General features: G+C 34.3%; 1 protein-coding gene across 1 annotated transcript; it reads left to right on the top strand.

The window, feature by feature from the left end:
• Positions 1-9,856: 9,856 nt before the first annotated feature.
• Positions 9,857-16,109, top strand: LOC146906148 (glutamate receptor 2.5-like). The gene is made up of 5 exons (XM_085725256.1): positions 9,857-10,139; positions 12,748-14,053; positions 14,216-14,511; positions 15,091-15,488; positions 15,584-16,109. Exons 1-5 carry the CDS (start codon positions 9,866-9,868, stop codon positions 16,067-16,069), a joined length of 2,760 nt encoding a protein of 919 aa, XP_085581382.1. The 5' UTR covers positions 9,857-9,865; the 3' UTR covers positions 16,070-16,109.
• Positions 16,110-16,908: the final 799 nt, after the last annotated feature.

The raw sequence follows: 16,908 nt of genomic DNA, 5'->3' as shown, positions 1-16,908 counted from the left end.
TGGAAAGGCTAATGTTGTTGCTGATGCGTTGAGTAGGAAGTCGTTGCATATGTCTGCTTTGATGGTAAAAGAGTTAGAGTTGATTGAACAGTTTCGAGACTTGAGTTTGGTTAGTGAGTTGACACCGGATGGTGTGAGGTTGGGAATGTTGAAGCTGACAAGTAATATTTTGGAGGAGATCAAGAATGGTCAGAAGGAAGATTTGGAACTTGTTGATCGAGTGGTGTTGGTTAATCAAGGTAAGGGTGGTGACTTCAGGTTGGATGAGAACGGTGTTTTGATGTTTCGTGATCGTGTCTGTGTACCAAGTGTTCTTGAGCTTAAGAGGCAGATTTTGGAAGAAGGTCACAGGAGTAGTTTGAGTATTCATCCAGGAGCGACTAAGATGTACCAGGATTTGAATAGGTTGTTTTGGTGGCCTGGAATGAAGAAGGAGATCGCAGAGTTTGTGTATGCTTGTTTGGTTTGTCAGAAGTCCAAGATTGAACATCAGAGACCGTCAGGTTTGATGCAACCGTTGTTTGTGCCAGAGTGGAAGTGGGATAGTATATCAATGGAATTTGTGGGAGCGTTGCCGAAGACTGTTAAGGGTTTTGATTCAATTTGGGTGATTGTTGATCGGTTGACGAAGTCGGCACATTTTGTTCCTATTAAGACCGGTATGTCTGTGGCGAAGTTGGCTGAGATCTACATTGAGCAGATTGTTAGATTGCATGGTATTCCTTCTAGTATTGTGTCGGATCGGGATCCGAGGTTTACTTCTAAGTTTTGGGAGAGTTTGCAAGTTGCTTTGGGGACTAAGTTGAGGTTGAGTTCCGCTTATCATCCCCAGACTGATGGTCAGACGGAGAGGACTATTCAGAGTTTGGAAGATTTGTTGAGGGCTTGTGTTTTGGAGCAAGGTGTCAGTTGGGTTGAATGTTTACCGTTGATTGAGTTTACTTACAACAACAGTTTTCATTCTAGTATTGGAATGGCACCGTTTGAGGCTTTGTATGGTCGGAGGTGTAGAACTCCTTTGTGTTGGTATGAGTCAGGAGAGGGTGCTTTGTTAGGACCGGATGTTGTGCAAGAGACTACGGAAAAGGTTAAGATGATCCAAGAGAAGATGAAAGCGTCTCAGAGTAGGCAGAAGAGTTATCATGATAAGAGGAGGAAAGACCTTTAGTTTCAGGTTGGTGATCATGTGTTTTTGAGAGTGAATCCTGTAACCGGTGTTGGACGTGCTTTGAAGTGTCGGAAGTTAACTCCTCGTTTCGTTGGACCTTTTGAGATTGTTGAGAAGGTTGGGGTTGTAGCGTATCGGATTGCGTTACCACCATCTTTGTCGAATCTTCATGATGTGTTTCATGTGTCTCAGTTGAGGAAGTATGTGTATGATGCGTCTCATGTGATCCAAGTGGATGATTTGGAAGTAAGGGATAATTTGACTGTTGAGACTTGGCCAGTTAGGATTGAGGATCGTGAAGTGAAGCGTTTGCGTGGCAAGGAGATCGTTTTGGTTAAAGTGATTTGGGTTGGACCGACGGGTGAGAGTGCCACTTGGGAATCGGAGAGTAGGATGAAGGTTTCTTATCCGGAGTTGTTTCCTTCAGGTAATTTTCGAGGGCGAAAATTCTTTTTAGTGGGGGAGAGTTGTAACAGCCCGATTTTCGCTAGTTTTTATTTTAATTATTTATTTGTGTTTGTTATATGTGCTCTTATGTGATTATTTGCATCTGTGTGTATTTTTGGTTGGGATTCGTAGAATTCGGTGTTAGAAGGGTATTTTAGTCATTTTGGACTTAGGGGTAGTTTGGTCATTTTGAGAGTAGAGGTAATTTTGTAATTTTGAACGAGGATTATTTTTAATGTTTAGTAGGAGTATTATTTTACCAAGTTACTAGAGAGGGTGTAGTAATTATTTTAATTACCATTAAGTGACATTTGGGTGTTAGAATAGAAATGGGTTAGGCCCATTAAGGTTTAAGAGATAAGCCCAATTGAGTAGAGCTAGTATATAAACTCTAGTTGTTGGTGAAACTAGGTTTTACAAACATTTTATCATTTCATTTCATTTGAGAGAAGAGATAGAGATAGAGAGAAGAAAGGGTTTGAAGAGATTGAAGAGGAAGGCTAGAGCTAGAAGAGGGATTCATCATCTAGGAGCTAAATTGAGGCTTGGGTTAGAGAATCTTGGTGCTAGAGGTAAGAGGGTTAGAATTCAACCATAATTCATAACTTTTTCTTTCTTACCCATTTTTGTGAAATTGATGAATTGAATTTAGTTGTTGTAAAATTCGTGCATGATTGTTGTTGTTATGTTTGAGAACATGATTTACATGATAATTGTATGTTAGTATGTGAATTAACATGTTTAAATGCATAGTTGTTGGTGCTTTGTGTTCTTGAGCAAGTTTGATGAGAATTGAAGTTGTAGTGTTAAATTGTGCATGAATTTATGTTCAAATGTTGTTGTTGTTATCTTGACATATGTTGTTGTTGGATTGATGCAATGGGTATCATTGAAATGGTGAATTGGTGATGAATATGTTGTTGTTGTTGAAAGTTGTGGAAATTGATGAATTGGTGAATTTTGATGAGATTAAGTTGAATTGTAGTGTCAATGATTTTTAATGAATGAAACAAGTTGATTATGATGAGTTATGGTATAATGATTTTCTGTTTTTGGTTGTTGTTTGGTAATGAGAAATGGTTTGGGAGAAATCGGGATTTTCATATGAGATTGAGCGTTAACCGTTTTGGAAAATGAGTGTGATGTGAGGTTATGGAAAATGATTTTTGGGATGGTTGAAACTTGAATTTTTCTATACATTATGATAGAGCTAAGTGTTAGGAGAATATAGGCGAAAACGGAATTGAATTTGGGTTAACGGTCGAGATTTTAAGAACGAAATGGCGAAACCGGAAAACCGGGACTGCACAGAACCGCAGCTCAGCACACTGGCTGCTGCCCATTTGCGCCTGGGCGCAGGAAGCCATGCCTGGGCGTGGCTTGGCAGCCCCTCATGGGTGCCTGCCTTGTTGTGTTGTGCTGGGGTGCTTTGGGGCCAATTCCGGACTTCCAAAACCGATTCTTTCGATGTTTTCACTATTTTCTAGACTTTCTAAACCTATGGAAACATCAAAAGAATTGAGTTGAACTTGACTCCTTGGATTTAATCAAGCTTTTTGTTGATTGTTCAAGGAATGTTCAAGAACGCTGATTTTCTGAAAACTTGTTTTCTCAAAAGAATGAAGTAGGGTTAAGTATGTAGGATGTTTATATGACTTCTAAAAATGGTTGTGAATGGTGTCATCAAGTTTAGACTTGTTTTGCTTTGAAAATGAGAATTTTTGTGAAATGTGAAAAGGAAGACGAACCTTGTGATTTTTATGAATTCATCGTTTTTGGCCGATGAAATGCTTATGTAATCTCTACTGCACATATGTGTGACTTGAAAGGATACATGGCATAGGCTATTGAACTCGTTTACTTGGTTTTGGCTTAGGTGCTCAATTAATTTCAATATTATGATTTATGAGACGAACTTGATTGAAAATGATCATTGAGGGCCAATTGCATATGAACCCTCTATGATTAGATTGATATGATTATGAGATGATGTATGAATGGTTGTTAAGTGATGAATATGATGTTTGTGATCATATGTTGTGATTGTTCTTTTATTTGGAATGTAAGGAACTATGTGGAGATATGAACTATATGATATAGTTGGATGATGATTATAGCCGTTGACTTATAGCCGTTGATTATAGCCGTTGAATTGTTTTGAACATATGCATAGTGAATTGAGTCATATGTTCATGCATCATATGTCGTGTCGGATGTTATATCCATATTGCCGTTGACCGGATACTTGTATCCATATTGCCGTTGATTATAGCCGTTGATAATGATGTTTTTGTTGCATCATAAGGTGACGACCTTGGAGGAGTTTGGTACCACATGCATCTAGAGAAGAGTCTAGAACATTGCATGCATTTGAATAATTGATGAGTTGTGTCATAATTGAATATATGACTTGGTGAATTGTGTGTTGGTGAAATTTGGTGAATGTTGTGATTATGTGGATTGGTGTATATGTACATTGGTGGATTTTGTGGATGGTTGTGAATAATTGATTATGCTCTAATTGCATGTCTTATTTGTTTGTACTTATACACTTGGTGAATCTATTTGATGATAATTGATTGGATGATAATGATGAGGTGAGAATTGTATATGTATATACATATATGATGTGGTGATGTTCTTTGATAATGATGATGACTTGCTTATAACTTCGATATGACGAATTGTACTTGTTGAGATAAGCATGCTAGATGAGTAATGAAGTGAGTAATGTTTTCATTGATTGATGTTGATAAATGATGAGCTTTTGTTGATGACTTGATTAGAGGTTGAATATGTATGCTATGCTATGATAATAATGTGATAGCTTGAAAGGTAAGTGATGGGGGATGATAATAATCATGTGATGCTGGTGTTCTAGGAGGAAGGGTTATGTATATGTGATACGTGTATGATACACTTGTGGAGATGAACTTGGAATGATAATATGCATGTGTTGTGATTACTTATGAATATATGTATGGATTGTTATTCTTGAATATATTCTTTCATTTCCAATGTTCATGATAAATGTTTTTCGTGGATTATGATGATGTAATGCTAACCCTCAGTGGTCTGTGGTGGACCGCCTACCTCTCTGTATGGATGGGTAGACGGCGTGCAGGATGCTTAGTTGTTGCTAGTTGATGCCGAGGAGTGGAGTTCCTCTTGTTCATGCAAGTGTCTAGATTAGGGCTCTGATCTAGGATAGTCTTTGCATGTTGTTTATTTGACTTTGTATTTTGGAGTTGTTGAGATATTCTGTTATCTGATATTTGGATGATACATTTGTATTTAGTTTGGAGATCCAGAGTGTTTATGAATTATATGTTGTTCCGCTGCTATGTTGTGTAACATGATCTTTATGCATGTATGAATTGTGGTTTATTCGGAGACGTAGCATCTATTTCTAGAATATTTCTGATGTATTCGCGCGTTTTACCGCTTAATAGAAATAGGGTGTTACAGGGGGAAGCATTTTTGCAATAATTTTCTTGAAAATGTGCTAAAAAGGTATAACATTAAGCACAAAGTTGCAACTCCCTATCACCCACAAACTAGTGGTCAAGTAGAGGTTTCAAACCGACAGCTGAAGCAGATTCTGGAGAAGAAAGTTGCGTCAAATAGGAAAGATTGGTCTAGGAAATTAGATGACGCACTGTGGGCATATAGGACAGCCTTTAAGACCCATCTTGGGTTTTCACCTTATCAGTTAGTCTATGGGAAGGCATGTCATCTTCCAGTCGAGTTAGAACATAAAGCTTATTGGCCATTAAGGCCTTAAATTTTGATCAAGTAGCCGCAGGTAAGAAAAGACTTTTGAAACTTAATGAACTTGAGGAGATGAGGCTTAGAGCGTATGAAAATGCGCTCATCTATAAAGCCAGGACAAAAAGGTATCATGACAAAAACTTAGTGCTTAGGGATATTAACTGTGGACAACTAGTTTTGATGTATAATTCCAGGTTGAAGCTGTTTCCTGGGAAGCTCAAGTCAAAATGGTCTGGACCATTCTTGGTCAAAAGTGTGTCACCATATGGAGCTGTTGAACTAGTGACACCTGAAGGAGATCGAAGTTTCAAAGTGAATGGACAAAGAGTTAAACCATACCTAGGTGGCGACCTACCAAAAGAAAGGGTCGGACTCATTCTGAAGGACCTCTAAGAATCCTTAGCAGTCAAGCTAGTGACGATAAAGAAGCGCTGAGTGGGAAGCAACCCACTAGATTTACTTTGTTTTCGATTCATTCTGTTTTTATTTTCCATTCAATGTCAAAAGTCTGTAAACAACTTATTTCCCTATTGTAATTGCTCCTGCACTTGTTTATTATTAATGAATTTGTTTTGTTTCATGTGACCTATTCCAGTTTAGTAACAGTTGTTTGATGAAACGGTATTCCAAAAGTTCTAAAGGAGGGGTGACTTGATTCATAGGCGAAGTGTACGGCGTTGCTAGGTAATCACATACTCCCAGAAATCTCAGCCATAAGGTTCATTGCCATATTTTGTTTTTCAATTAACTTATATTTAGATTAGTTTTCCATGCAACTACATTTCTAGAACTTGCATTGTTTCTCTATTATTGATTGGTCTTTGTTAATTACACACTGAGGCAAAAGTGCTTGGTCCTGTGAGCCTTTGAAGCCTACCCTGTTTTAATTTGTTTTATCCTTTCTTAACCAATTGTGAGCCGGTAGGATTAGAACTTTTTGTTCGGTGACAAACTACAAATGAAGCCTAGAGCCTTTTTAGGACAATTACCTTGAAATTTTAATTTGAGTTAGGCTATGTAGGATGTGCTTGATAATAAGTTTGGGGTTGCCTTTGGAATTTGCAACCTACTAAGTTTGGGGTGGGGGTACTAGAGAACAAGTGATGAAAAATGAAAAAGAATGAAAAACATACACACAAAAATAGGTGTATCAAAAAAAAAAAGATGAAAGAAATTGAAAAAGGGGCACACAATGTCATATCCAAGTAACTTCAAACTCGATGTGCCCCAAGCTTTTGATAAAGTTATTGAAAATGTTCTCTAGGTACCTAAGTTTTGTTTCAAATAGGGATTGGGGGATTGAATCTTGTTTTACACGTATAGGAATGCCTAACTTAAATTTTGTGTAGCCTACTTATCCAAATATATCCCACCTTTCACCTAAGCCCCGTTATAACCCTAAAGACCTCAAAAGTGTGTAATGATATTGACTTTGATTTTTAGAAACTTTTCAAGCGTATGGTAATATGTAGACCTGCATGTCGACTGGTAGAACCCTATTTCAATTTGATGCGAGGAGTTGTGAGTTGGTGTGCGAACAAGTCAAACTAGCTCATCTTTAGCTAGAAGGAGAATGAACTTTTGGGTACTATCGTTTTGTCAGGAAACTGTTATTTTACTGTCGTTTGTCACTGTTGCAAGCAAATTCCTTGAGGACAAGGAATGGTTTAAGTTTGGGGTTGTGATGACATGATGTCATTACGTAATTTTTAGGACTTATTGCGACATTTTGATAGAGTTCTCATGCAAATTATATTGTTCTGGAGTGCAAAAAGCTGAAATATTGAAGTCTGTACAAAGCAAATCGCGCCACGCCAATTTACAGCTTTGCCGCGATTTTGGAAGCAAAATTACAACATCCCTGTTTAAGGCAAATCGCGGCACGCCAATATACAAGGCGCGGCGCGATTTTGATGGGTCAGGCCCAAGACTTCTATAAATACTGCACTCAATCTGAAGAAAAGGGGTTACGATTTTGGAGAGCAAAGTGTGATTTTGAGACATCGGAGACGGCTAGAAGGGCGATTTCTTCAACCTTTTACCAATTCATGTATGTTTTATTTCAATCATTGATTATGCTATTTGTAAACTCGATTATGAGTAGCTAAATCTCTTAGAGATTAGATCCGAGATGAATCTTTGTAACCCTAATTGACACATGTTGCTGTGAAACTCTATTTCGTTTATGAATTCAATTCTAGTTTATTCAATTCAATTGTTCTTAATTCTTTTTATATCTTGATCACATATAACCTGATTTTGTGAGAACGAATGACCACTGACCATGACTTTCGACTTAGACCTAATTGAATTGTTCTAATAAACAGGGTTAGTCTATGAATAGATAATCGTTTGTTAGTGATAATAGGTTAACGTTCGGTAAAACCTTCAAGAATTATTAGACCACCCAAGGGATTGGGGGCTGTAGTTTGAGAAGAGGGTTCTAATTCAAGGGATTGATTAGAGCTATTTTGTTAATCATCGTAAATTTGAAGAAGATTCATAACAAATAGGTGCGGTATACCAATTAGGGGAACTTAGAAGATTCGAAGGATCTGATCTCATCTCTCTCTATATTTTCTTAATCAAATCTATTTTCTTTTATTTGATTTCATAAAATCAAACCAAATCTACTGCCTAGTGGCAAAACAAAATAAACTTTTATACATCCTATTTTTATAACGCGATTGAATTATTGAAGTTAAAAACAGTCCTCGTGGGATCGATATTTTTACTACTTCGATAGTATTTGGTGCACTTGCCAAACGTCTATCAGGTAGATCAAAGGGCGGACCGTTTGGCATAAAAAGTTCCTCTGAAAGTGTGTGTTTTCACTTGGAGACTGTTATGTGATAGGCTGCCCACTCGGTCTACTTTGTTGGATCGCGGTGTTGTTACAGATGGTACGGCGGGCTGTCTGATGGGTTGTGACCATCATGAGGACTAACTTGGGAATTCTGTCAAACTAAAAGATCTATTTGAAACTTTTGAAACATAAAGGACTAACTTGAGAATTATGTCAAACTAAAAGGACCAAATGTGGTATTTGGCCTTATTTTTATCTTGTGGTTTTTATGGCTCTTTATGGCAGGCGGTGCGGTCTTGGCTAGGGTCGGGACCGGATACTGACATCATTTTCGATCACTTTTATCAGTTCAGTCATTCAGCTGGAGGTTTACGTGCAAGCCACTCTTTTTTCCAGCTAATTTAGCTTCTTTGTGCTTGGACTATTTGGAATGATCGCAATAATAGATTGTTTAATATTGTAGAAAATTCCATAGTTCAGTTGTTAGATAAAGTAAAGAACACCTCGCTACGGTGACTACAGACTAATAATGTTAACTTTGTTTACGGTTTTAGTTCGTGGTGGTCAAGCATATTGCTTTGTTTGGGCATTGACTAAGTGCTACAGTACTTGTGATACGTTGTAATTATTAGGTGTCCTCTGAGACCGATGTATCATTTACCTTTTTATAAGTAAGATTTATAAGATTAGTCAATTCAGTTGGAAATATATGGGAAGAAGAAAGAAGAAAAATTCAAAGGTGGGAGTTAGATCGGAAAGTTCCCTTGTTAAGAGTTAAGAAGGATTCAAACTAAAATCGGTTTTGAAGCCGCAATGATTGCTCTCGATCTGAATGAAGCATCGCTTCTATTGCATAGTCTTCGTTGATGAACATAGTTTGTTTGTTTTATAGTAGTAATAACTGGTTCAACTGATTTAGATAATTAACTAATGGAGATAATACCTGGATTCGTTTCTTTAGGAAGAATAAGTGCTACATTTTTAAATAAAATATTGAGGTGACTTTTGGAAGAAAAATAATAATTAAGTATATATCATTGTATAAGTGGGAGATTTTGTAGAAGTAGTTGATCCAACTTAAATTTTACGAACAATTGTTGACACTTTTTTTTTACCAGAAAGCATTTGACTATAGTATATGCCATAATTGATATAATTATATATGGGTTTTGCTAGAAGACACCTTTTGTGAAGGTGTCTTTTAGCAAGTTACTCTATGAGCATTTGCGAAAAGACACCAACTTACTTTTATGAAGGTGTCTTTTAGCAAAGTTATAACTAAAAAGTGAAAATCACACCTTGAGGTGTGACTTGCTAAAAGACACCACCAAAGGGTGGCTTGTAGCAAGACCCATTATATATATATAATTAAGCAGAGTATTTGAGCGGATAGACTAACACTTTGGTGTTCGTCTTTCTGCTAATAATAATAATAATAATAATAATAATAATAATAATAATAATTTTCTAGTTAATAGAGTGCAAATTAAATATTTGCATTTTTTTTATTGAAAAAAGTCAAACTAGCGCGTCAAAATTAACATATGAGATAATCAAAGATAAACACACTCTGTATATTCCGAACGGTAAAGAGTTGAAAGTAATTAAATGAAATTAAACGAAAATGGGTTTATTAATACTCATGACACTCTTGGTTGATAAACATTTCGGTAATGGGAAGGAATACATCATTGAAACTCATTTTAAGCTTCAATATTGTCCTGCACTTGCTAGCATGGTCAAGGGTGCAAAGGGTCAACTCCTTAGTGCCCCAAACCTCAATTATGAGCATAGGTGCTGTGCTTGATTTGGGTTCATTAATGGGAAAGCACCAGAAGATAGCAATAGAAATTGCAGTGCATGAGTTCAACAACCAAACGAGTTCTTCTAAGCTGGATTTGCAGATAAAAGACTCGCATGGAGATTCTGCTCAAGTAATTGCAAATGGTATTGTTCCCTCCAACTTTTTGTCCTTTTTTTGTTCGTAGTTGATAGATTATCTTTTAACAAACGTATTAATGCAGCGTATACCATCACATTATTTGTTTGTGTCTCATGTCGTATGAATTTTCTACGTTACCAAATTGGGGATAATTTATCTCTATCAAAGAAAAGTCTCATTTTCTTCATCTTAATTCTTACAATCAGTTGTCATTTTCATGTGAAGAACATATGATCTTCATCTCCTTCATTTTATAACTGAATTCTACTTGTCATTAGGAGTAAAAAATTCTAAGAGTAAATTACCCTCACCCATGATATTTTCTAACTTATTACATCCTCCCAAGAAAAAAAAATTCTTTTTCTCGCTTTTTTTAGAAATGGAGGGGAGGGAATCAAAATATCTCTTCAATCAATTTCAATTCCCCTCAAATAGTATTATTCAAAAAAAAAAAAAATCCCCTCAAATAGTGAAAAAATTAAGAGGAGAGAAGTTGAATTTATGAATTTTAGATATAGGAAAATCATATGCAATGAAAAAGTCTTAATTGTCTCGTGTTCAAAAAATACACATCCAATTAAAATAATAGTTAAATGATCATTGCACACAAATTTTTAACAAGATAACATTTCCTTCAAAAAAAAAAAAAAGATAACATTAAAACATTTTTTTATTAAATCACTTTTTTTTATTAAAATATCAATTTATTCCTTTCATTACTTTCTCTATCTCTTTTCGATTTTTTTCTCTATATTTCTCTCTTCTCTCTCTCATTCCTACTTTTCCTCCATCTATTCCACTTTCATGTTAAATATTTTTTTCCCACCTCTCTCTTTCATAGCCACACCATCTTCATCTTTTTTTTTTTAGAAATGATATTTAAAGAACCATTTTTTGACAACTTTTATGACAACTTTTCTCTTTCATACTTACATTTTGTTTTTACTTTTTCTCTCTATTGCTTTGTTTTTTGTGTCAATACTCATTTTTTTTATTTATATTTTTTTGTATATTGCTTTGCTTTGTATATTTTTTGTGTTCAAATAACACTCCTCTATTTTTTTCACTCTCCATAATAATCAAAGTAGTCAATGTTTATCCCAGATTTTTTTACGGTGTCTACAACTTTCTTTTTATTTTTCTTTTATAGTACCCCTATTATTTTAATTTATATATGTGTCTATATTCTTATTCATATATCGATGAATTCCTAATTTTTATTTTATTTTATACTTGTATCTATATTTTTACTCATATATCAATACAGTTATCAATTTTATTTTATTTTATACATGTGTCAGTATTTTTAATCATATATCAACACGAGTACCTAATTATTTTTAATTTACACATGTGTTTTATATTTTTATTTGTATATTAATACGGGGACCTATTTTATTTTTTTTAATTTATACCAGTGTCCGTATTTTTGCTCATATATAATTACGGTAATTAATTATTTTAATTTATACATGAGCCTATATTTTTACTCATATATCAATATCGGCACCTAATTTCGTTTTTGTTTATATATGTTTCTATACTCATATATCAATAAAGATACTTAATTTTTTTAATTTATATATGCGTCTATATTTTTACTCATATATCAATACCCGTATCTAATTTCTTGTAATTTATAAACTTGTCTATAATTTTATTCATATCTGAATACATGGATATATATATTGTAATTTATATTCGTGTCTATATTTTTACTCATATATCAACACGAGTAGCTAATTTTTTTTAATTTATACCAATGTCTATATTTTTACTCAAATATTCATATGGGCCTGTGTTTTTACTCATATATCAATATATACCTGCATCTAACTTATTTTAATTTATATGTGTCTATACTTTTACTCATATAAAAATAGCAGTATATATATATATATATATATATATATATATATATATATTCTTTTGTAATTTATACGTGTGTCTATATATTTACTTCATATATTAATACAGGTACCTGATTTTTTCATTTATACACGTGTATATATTTTTACTTATATATCAATACGAGTATCTAACTTTTTTTTTAATATTTATACACATGCCTATATCTTTACTTATATATTAAAATGGGGACCAATTTTTTTGTAATTTATACACATGTATATAAGAGCGACTTACTCCTGGAAAAATATAAGAGCGCAATGCGCTCACCCGTACGTATGCACGGATATCCTGCTAGTATATTTATAACACATGTTTTCAGAATGCACAGAAACGTACTCGGTGCTTGCCCGGGCGCGCAATGTTGCCTGGCGCTCAGCTCCATGCCCTAGTGTGAGGTAGTGTCGACATACATAGAGTCAGCGTCATAACTTCCTTCTCCAGCTCTCCAGCACCGTGTTTTTATTATTTCCTTATGGTTTTACATCATGTAATTGGTTTTAGGTCTTCCAACAAGTCTAAAATGATTCAATTATTTTCGAAATCACACACAAAATATTCTCCATTTTTAAGGTCCATGAATCATGATAGTGTTTAGACAGTTAGTATAATATTTATATTGATCACCTTTTTCATTAAGGGTTAATTGTGAGAACTTGAGTAAAAATGAAACATTATAACACAATTACCTTTTCATGAATGCAGTTGTTGATCTCTCCCAAAGCTATCAAATGCAGGCCATCATAGGCACTACTACACACATCGAAGCAACACTGACAAGTAAATTCAGTGACACCATAAAGAACATTCCTATCATGTCTCTAACTTCGCCTATGAACAAACTAGAATTATTATCTCCTAGATTGCCACATTTCATCCAAGTAGGGGATGATATTAACCTCCACATGAGATGTATTGCAGCAATTGTAGGACAATTCAAATGGAAAAAAGTGGTAGTAATTTATGAACTTAATAATGATTTTTTCTCTGATCCAGGAATACTACTTAGCCTCTCTTATTCTCTTAGACTTGTTGGTTCTGAGATTGATGACCATTTAGCTTTTCCTTCCCTATCCACTCTTTCAAACCCAAAATCTACAATTGAAGAAGAGCTTAATAAGCTGAAAAGAAAGAGTAATAGGGTCTTCTTGATTGTTCATTCTTCTTTAGAGCTAGCTAACATGCTTTGTGAAAAAGCAAAACAGATAGGTTTGATGGAAAAAGGTTCGGCGTGGATTATCCCAAATGATGTTGCTAGCCTTCTTGATTCAGTTAACTCTTCTGTTATCTTCAACATGCAAGGTGTTATTGGATTTAAAACACACTTCATAGAAATGAATGAGACCTTTAGAAAATTTAAATTCAAATTCCAAAGAAAGTTTGCACTAGAATACCCTGAAGAAGATAACATTAACCCAAGTATCTTTGCACTTCAAGCATATGATGCAACTAAAGCTATTGCTGAGGCTACAAATAAATTATTTCAAGGAAAGTTCAGCCTTGAACAATTCTCAGAAAATATGTTGTCCAGTAAATTGGACAGACTAAGTGGAAATACTTTTTCAAAGAATGGACAATTGTTGCAATCACCAACCTTTAACATAATTAATGTGATAGGGAAAAGCTACAGAGAAATGGCATTTTGGTCTCAGACACTCGGTTTTTCTAAGAACTTTATAAGCCATCAAGTAATGGAGACGACAAAAACAAATAATGATTCTAATGGAGTTTTCAGAACAGTTTATTGGCCTGGAGAGTTACAATCGGTTCCTAAGGGATGGACTCTAAGTAACAAGGAAAAGTCATTGAAAATAGGAGTACCTTCCCATGGCGCCTTTAATCAGTTTGTGAACGTAACACATGACAAGCTCATGAATGAAACTTTTATCTCTGGTTTCTCTATCGATGTCTTTAAAGCAGTTGTTGGACTTTTACCGTATGATTTACAATACAAATTTGTTCCCTTCAATGGATCATATGATGAAATGGTTGACCAGGTCTACAATAAGGTATGGTAAGAATTTACTAGTTTAGATGACCAGGTCTACAATACAAATTTGGTGTTTCTGCTTAATAGAAATCTTAAATTTTGTTTATGGTGCAGACATTAGATGGTGCAGTTTTTTTTTTTTTTTTTTTTTTTTTTTTTTTTTTAAAAAAAAAAAAAAAAAAAATTAGATGGTGCAGTTGGTGATACTGACATAATGGCATACAGATATCATTTAGTTGACTTCTCACAACCTTATGTTGAATCTGGCCTCCATATGGTGGTTACCGAGCAACCCGAAAAATCAAAACAAACATGGATGTTTTTGGATGCCTTTACAAAAGAGATGTGGTTGATGATAATATCTATGCATATTTTTGTAGGAATTGTTATTTGGTTGATTGAAAGGGAAGCTAATCCATATCTAAGGGGATTTAGGTCCATGCTTTGGTTTTTAGTCACTGTACTATTTTATGCACACAGTAAGTCATCTAACATGAGTTTAAGCATGTTTATTTAAGTAAATTTTATAGCTACTAAATATTTGCGTGAGTCGAAGACCAAAACTTTACATTGTTATAATACTATCGTTTTTTGTAATACAAATTTCTTTGGTGTTTATATATCTACCTTTTCAAATTGCATCACTAAGGAAGCAATAATATATAGAGCAGCAAAAATTCATTTTTATCAAAATGCATGTAGTAATATATCTTGTTTCTTGAGTAATATTAAATATTTGCATAATATGGTACTTGATAAGAGGCTCGTTTTGGATGAGATGTGGTCGAAAAAATGTGTTTATAAGTAAACGACATCTCTTCCCACGCATGCCAGTTTTGTAGCGTTGACTTGTGCTTAATCCATATTTTAAGATGATGACAGAGTTTATTATCATTATGTTAAGAGTCCCTCGTTGAATAAGATCTCACATGAGAATGTGTTTATAAGTGGGAGAAATCTATCATCTTACATGATAATTTATAGGTTTTAGTTAAGCTTGACTCACTTTGGAAAACAAAGTTCTAATTCTTGATTCATCCTCAATTTTCAATATGTAGGAGAACCGATAAGAAGACCATTGGCTCAAGTTGTACTAACACCATGGTTATTTGCTATTTTCATTGTGACAAATAGTTTCACAGCAAGTTTAACATCCATAACAATTTCACAAGTAAAGTCATCCGTGTTAGATATCCAAACCCTTAAAGAAAGAAATTTACCAGTTGGATGTAACGGAAATTCATTTATTGTGAAGTATTTGTCTGAAGTACTGAAATTCAAGCCTGAGAACATTAGAAAATTCAATTCCATTAATGACTACCCTGCTGCCTTTGAGAACAAGAAAATAGAAGCCGCTTTCTTTGTTGCACCTCATGCAAAAGTATTTCTAGCAAAGTACTCATGTAAGGGTCTCATCAAAGCAGGAAACACTTTCAAGCTTGGTGGCTTTGGCTTTGTGAGTTTCTCTCCTCTCATTATCACTGATTTTTGACATATTGGTTATATTTTTCAAAAACCGAACTAACGTTTGTGTTATATTTTTTGGTTTAGGTATTTCCTAAAGGTTCAAGTCTGGCTACCGACATATCAGAGGCATTACTAAATATGATAGAGAGTGGAGAAACAGAAAAACTAGAAAAAGACATGTTGAATGGGATAGGGAGAGGAGACAAGACCAATTGTTCTTCTTTAGAAAGAAACAAGGGGAAAAATAATTCATCGATAGGTCTTCCGCCTTTCATTGGCTTGTTTGCAATCTGCTCCACTTTTGCTATTCTTGCATTGTCATATCATATGATCTGTTTGTTGGTGAAGAATATAGAGACCTTGGCAAACCACATAATAGTAATATTGACACAATTATGGAGAATATGGAGATGGACAACCAACAATTTTTCTTGGTGTTGTTCAAGGATCAGGAGAAGAGTTAGTAATTGCATAGAAATAAGAAATGGGGAGGAGAATGTCACTAATAGCCAGCAAAACCTAGTGGTTGTTGATCTTGTTGATAGTGTACTTGCTACTCATTCTTCATGAACTATTAATAATGTTTCATACTGCTGTAAAAATTAGTCTATTACTGCCAAATATTTTAAGATTTTGGATAATTACTTTTACTTAGATACTAGTTGTTATAAGATATAAAATACTTCAAAAGTCCTTTAATGTAATTTCTATGTTAGCTAGAATAAATAAGGTTAACATGACACATAATGTGCCATATTAATTGCATGTTCCTTTCAACACTCTTAATAGAGACCTTGAATTGTTAGACATCCATTCCATGTCACATACTTTGGTAACAAGGTTCATATGTAAATGCTAACTTAATGTGAGAATTCATGCCCCGATTAATTTCTTTTGAGATTGCTGTACATACTTATGAAGACCAATGCACATTAATTAGTTTGATAATTGTAAAAGTTCAGACAACAAGATTTCTTTTGAGATTTCTTTATTAATTTGTTATATGTGTGTTTCGTTTCATTCATGAAGTGTACTTTTAAGAAATGATTGCTACATAAATATAAACCACTATAAACTTTAGGAAACAAATCACTGCAAATTTACAATTTTAATCTTATACCCACTATTTTTGACATGTGTCCTATATTTTTTTGTTAATTTTTTTTTATATGCAAAAAAAACACTTAGACATTTTCATTATAAAATGTGATGTCATTTGTCAACTTCGTCTTTTTCCCTTTGAAAAAAACTTTGTCTTCTTTTTGATAGGTCACATCATTATTCTCACGTTATTTTTTACAAAGAGTGTCAATACTGCCAAGGCCTGACCCAAGCCCGGGTAAAAGGAGAGGGTTTTGTTAGGCCTCGACTGCCAATGTAAAACTTTGTTGAATCTCTATGACATGAAC

This window comes from Medicago sativa, chromosome 7 (assembly GCF_051527215.1).
Source record: "Medicago sativa cultivar Bolivia chromosome 7, Bolivia_mono, whole genome shotgun sequence".
NCBI lineage: Eukaryota > Viridiplantae > Streptophyta > Magnoliopsida > Fabales > Fabaceae > Medicago > Medicago sativa.
The sequence above is the reverse complement of the archived record's forward strand: the minus strand, read 5'-3'. Positions and strand labels throughout refer to the sequence as shown.

Bases quoted from the DNA above. Each gene is read 5' to 3' on its own strand.
- LOC146906148 (XM_085725256.1), top strand. From the start codon at position 9,866: ATGGGAAGGAATACATCATTGAAACTCATTTTAAGCTTCAATATTGTC. The intron at 14,054-14,215 runs ATGGTAAGAATT...AAAAAAAAAAAA, and splicing joins GACCAGGTCTACAATAAGGT to ATTAGATGGTGCAGTTGGTG. The intron at 14,512-15,090 runs GTAAGTCATCTA...TTCAATATGTAG, and splicing joins TGTACTATTTTATGCACACA to GAGAACCGATAAGAAGACCA.